General features: G+C 46.4%; 2 protein-coding genes across 13 annotated transcripts in view; both read left to right on the forward strand.

Moving 5' to 3' along the window:
* Positions 1–1,916, forward strand: part of epb41a (erythrocyte membrane protein band 4.1a) — a 149,254-nt gene extending 147,338 nt beyond the window's left edge. For all 12 annotated transcript variants that reach the window (XM_064979543.1, XM_064979548.1, XM_064979551.1 and 9 more), the window contains one exon: positions 1,513–1,916. The gene's annotated coding sequence lies outside the window, so the exon portion shown is untranslated. The remainder of the gene's footprint in view (positions 1–1,512) is intronic.
* Positions 104–931, forward strand: LOC135549004 (putative keratin-associated protein 4-16). The gene has a single exon (XM_064979076.1). The coding sequence runs from the start codon at positions 104–106 to the stop codon at positions 929–931; it is 828 nt and encodes a 275-aa protein (XP_064835148.1).
* Positions 1,917–3,482: the final 1,566 nt, after the last annotated feature.

The following is a 3,482-nucleotide window of genomic DNA, read 5'->3' on the forward strand; positions in this document are numbered from 1 at the left end:
GCTTCCAGCTGCCAGGGTGGTATGTATATACACAGCGCCTCCCACCCCTGTCCTCTCAGACAGGGGGGAGACGAGGGGGAGAGAGTGCCCTCCCAGTAGGTTCATGGAGCTCTGTGTTCATGGGGCCCTGTGTTCATGGGGCCCTGTGTTCATGGGGCCCTGTGTTCATGGAGCTCTGTGTTCATGGAGCTCTGTGTTCATGGAGCTCTGTGTTCATGGAGCCCTGTGTTCATGGAACTCTGTGTTCATGGAGCCCTGTGTTCATGGAGCTCTGTGTTCATGGAGCTCTGTGTTCATGGAGCTCTGTGTTCATGGAGCTCTGTGTTCATGGAGCTCTGTGTTCATGGAGCCCTGTGTTCATGGAGCTCTGTGTTCATGGAGCTCTGTGTTCATGGAGCTCTGTGTTCATGGAGCTCTGTGTTCATGGAGCTCTGTGTTCATGGAGCCCTGTGTTCATGGAGCTCTGTGTTCATGGAGCCCTGTGTTCATGGAGCTCTGTGTTCATGGAGCTCTGTGTTCATGGAGCTCTGTGTTCATGGAGCTCTGTGTTCATGGAGCTCTGTGTTCATGGAGCTCTGTGTTCATGGAGCACTGTGTTCATGGAGCTCTGTGTTCATGGAGCCCTGTGTTCATGGAGCTCTGTGTTCATGGAGCTCTGTGTTCATGGAGCTCTGTGTTCATGGAGCTCTGTGTTCATGGAGCTCTGTTTACCTTGGACATCATCAACCAAACAGTGTTTACATCAGTGGAGCCTGAGAACATCCTTAACAATCATACTTCCTCCCTCTCCGCTTCACCCACCCCACCTCACCCCACCCTACCCTACCCCACCCTACCTCACCCCACCTTACCCCGCCCTGCCTCACCCCTTCCTACCTCACCCCACCTAACCTCACCCTACCCCACCCCACCCTACCTTACCCCACCCTAACTCACCCTACGCCACTCTACCTCACCCCACCCTACCTCACCTCACCCTACCTCACCCCATCCTAGCTCACCCTACCTAACCTCATCTCACCCCACCCTACCTCACCTTACCCCACCCTACCTCACCCCACCCTACCTCACCCCACCCTGCCTCACCCTACCTCACCCTACCTCACCCTACCTCACCTCACCCCACCTTACCCTACCTCACCCCACCCTACCTCACCCTACCTCACCTCACCCTACCTCACCCCACCTTACCCTACCTTACCCCATCCTCTCACCCTACCTCGCCCCATCCTACCTCACCCCATCCTACCTCAACCCACCCTACCTCAACCCACCTCACCTTACCTCACCCTACCCCACCCCACCCTACCCCACCCCACCTTACCCCATCCTACCTCACCCCATCCTACCTCACCCCACCCCACCTCACCCTACCTCACCCCACCTCACCCCACCTCACCTCACCCTACCTGTTTTCTGCTCTTGCACTTTTTATCTTAAGTGTTGAATCAGGGGAATGTTGAGGTAATGTTACTGAAGTTGTGTCTCTCTCTCTGTCCACTGTCTGTCAAGCTGGGGGCCAAAACTACCACGGCGCCTGAGGAAGGTGAACTCACACACATCCCCCGCCCGCCCTGACCTTCTCTGCTTGTTTCACCGCCATTCCTGCTTGTTTACCTCAGAGACCCCCCCCCCACACACACACACACCTTGGGAACAGACACCAGACACACACACCACACCAGACTGGACCGGTCCAACCTGCCAGAGAGAACAAGCTTCACTTTTCAACTATGAACTTTGAACCTCCCAACCAATGGAGTTCAACTGAAGGAAAAGGGAACAAACAGAACTCTCCAAAAAAACTCCCAGAATTCCCTAGGACTACCCACAATCCCTCTCTCTCTCTCTTTCACTCTCTTCCACTCCAATGCCAAATCCCGAACAACCAAACTGGATTTTGTAAACAATAAAAATGTTGAAATAAAGTATTAGAATTTTTTTCCTCTTTCTCCAATTTGTCTGGAGATTTTAACAAGAATTTTCAAAGGACATTTGGTCTTTAAATTGTGTAGAGATTGCAGGGACTTTGTTCATATTTTTCTAAGACTTTTCTTATTGCCGTAATTGGAAAATCTGTATCTTCAAAGTCAACTTTGAAGGGACTTTTATTCTGAAGTGGGATGATAGCAAGGGATTTTGGGTGATTTTTCTGCGACTCTTCAACCATCGTGATACGAGGATCCCTCTTCAAATCAAACTTTACAACCAAGTTTGGTTTCATCTCTTGTACAGTACAAACAGTTATATTTTTCCTCTCAATGTGAAAAGTATTTTTTAAATTTAAGTGTTGAAAATATTTTATTTCATCCAAACTTGTTGGGGGCCCTGTTTAAGTCTTTGTTGTCTTTTGAAGATATGACTTCATTATCTATTCGTCTGGAGGATTTTCACATCTTTTTTGACTGTTTTAGGTTGTCTTTGTTGTTGTAGTTACACTGGGGGGGGGCTTCATCAGGACTGAAGGAGAGAGGCAGTGTATTGAAATTACATTTATTATATTATTGGCATCCTCTTTTATTCCTGTGTATTCATCCATCATTTTAGATCACCCTGACTTTACAGGTTTGTAGTTAGATGTTTTCACGCAGCATTCCAATCACCAGCTACATAACAGTTATTCGTTTATACCGGGCATGGCAGAGCAGTAGAGGCAACTTTACAATGTCCTGCGTTAATTTACCTGTATTTCTACTTTTCTACCAAAGGGGGCAGTGTTTACTCATTTAGAGAGATGGACCACCACGCAGAAGTCAGTTGGAGAACACTTCACGCTAAAGGCCAAAAATGTTTAATTGGGTTTGATTCGAGAGTCAATGTTAAAGGCCCAATGCTGTCAAAAATGTGATTTTTCTGTGTTTTATATTTCCACTCTATGAGGTTGGAATACTACTGTGAAATTGTGAACATTATGATTAATGCCCTTTTAGTGTTTGAGCTGTTTGAACAGCCCATCTGAAATTTCAACCTGTTTTGGTGGGAATGGAGTTTTGGCTTCATCAGTCAGTTAATAAGAGTTCCAAACCTCTCTGCCAATAACAACTCGTTTCCATTTCCCTCCTCCCAACTCAGGCCACTCCCAGACAGCCCTAGCAAAAATTCTTGTTTGCTCTTTGCTAAGGAGCAATTTTTGTTGATTTTTTTGTACCATTTTAATTCAAAAACAATCACAGTAAGGTATTGTTACCCAGAAAGTATGTGATTTCGAGATAAACATATATATTTTTTAAAGAGCTTAAAAGTAAACAGAAAGTCTCAATTGGGGATTTTGGGAACACATTCCCTCCGGTAGCCTCTTTGGTGTTCTCCTTTTAGAAGACTACTAGTTACATCAGCACAAAATGAAGTTATTGTTATCCTTATCTGTTTACTCCCATGCCTTTTATCTGTGAAGAATACAAATTTAATTGATCCTCCTGTGACGTACACACTGTCCCTTTAAGTAACAACCCAATATGTAAGCAAAGAGTACAGTACACATA

The sequence above is a fragment of the Oncorhynchus masou genome, chromosome 12 (genome assembly GCF_036934945.1).
Source record: "Oncorhynchus masou masou isolate Uvic2021 chromosome 12, UVic_Omas_1.1, whole genome shotgun sequence".
In the NCBI taxonomy this organism is placed as follows: domain Eukaryota; kingdom Metazoa; phylum Chordata; class Actinopteri; order Salmoniformes; family Salmonidae; genus Oncorhynchus; species Oncorhynchus masou.

Coding starts and splice junctions, on each gene's coding strand:
- LOC135549004 (XM_064979076.1), top strand. CDS start 104: ATGGAGCTCTGTGTTCATGGGGCCCTGTGTTCATGGGGCCCTGTGTTC.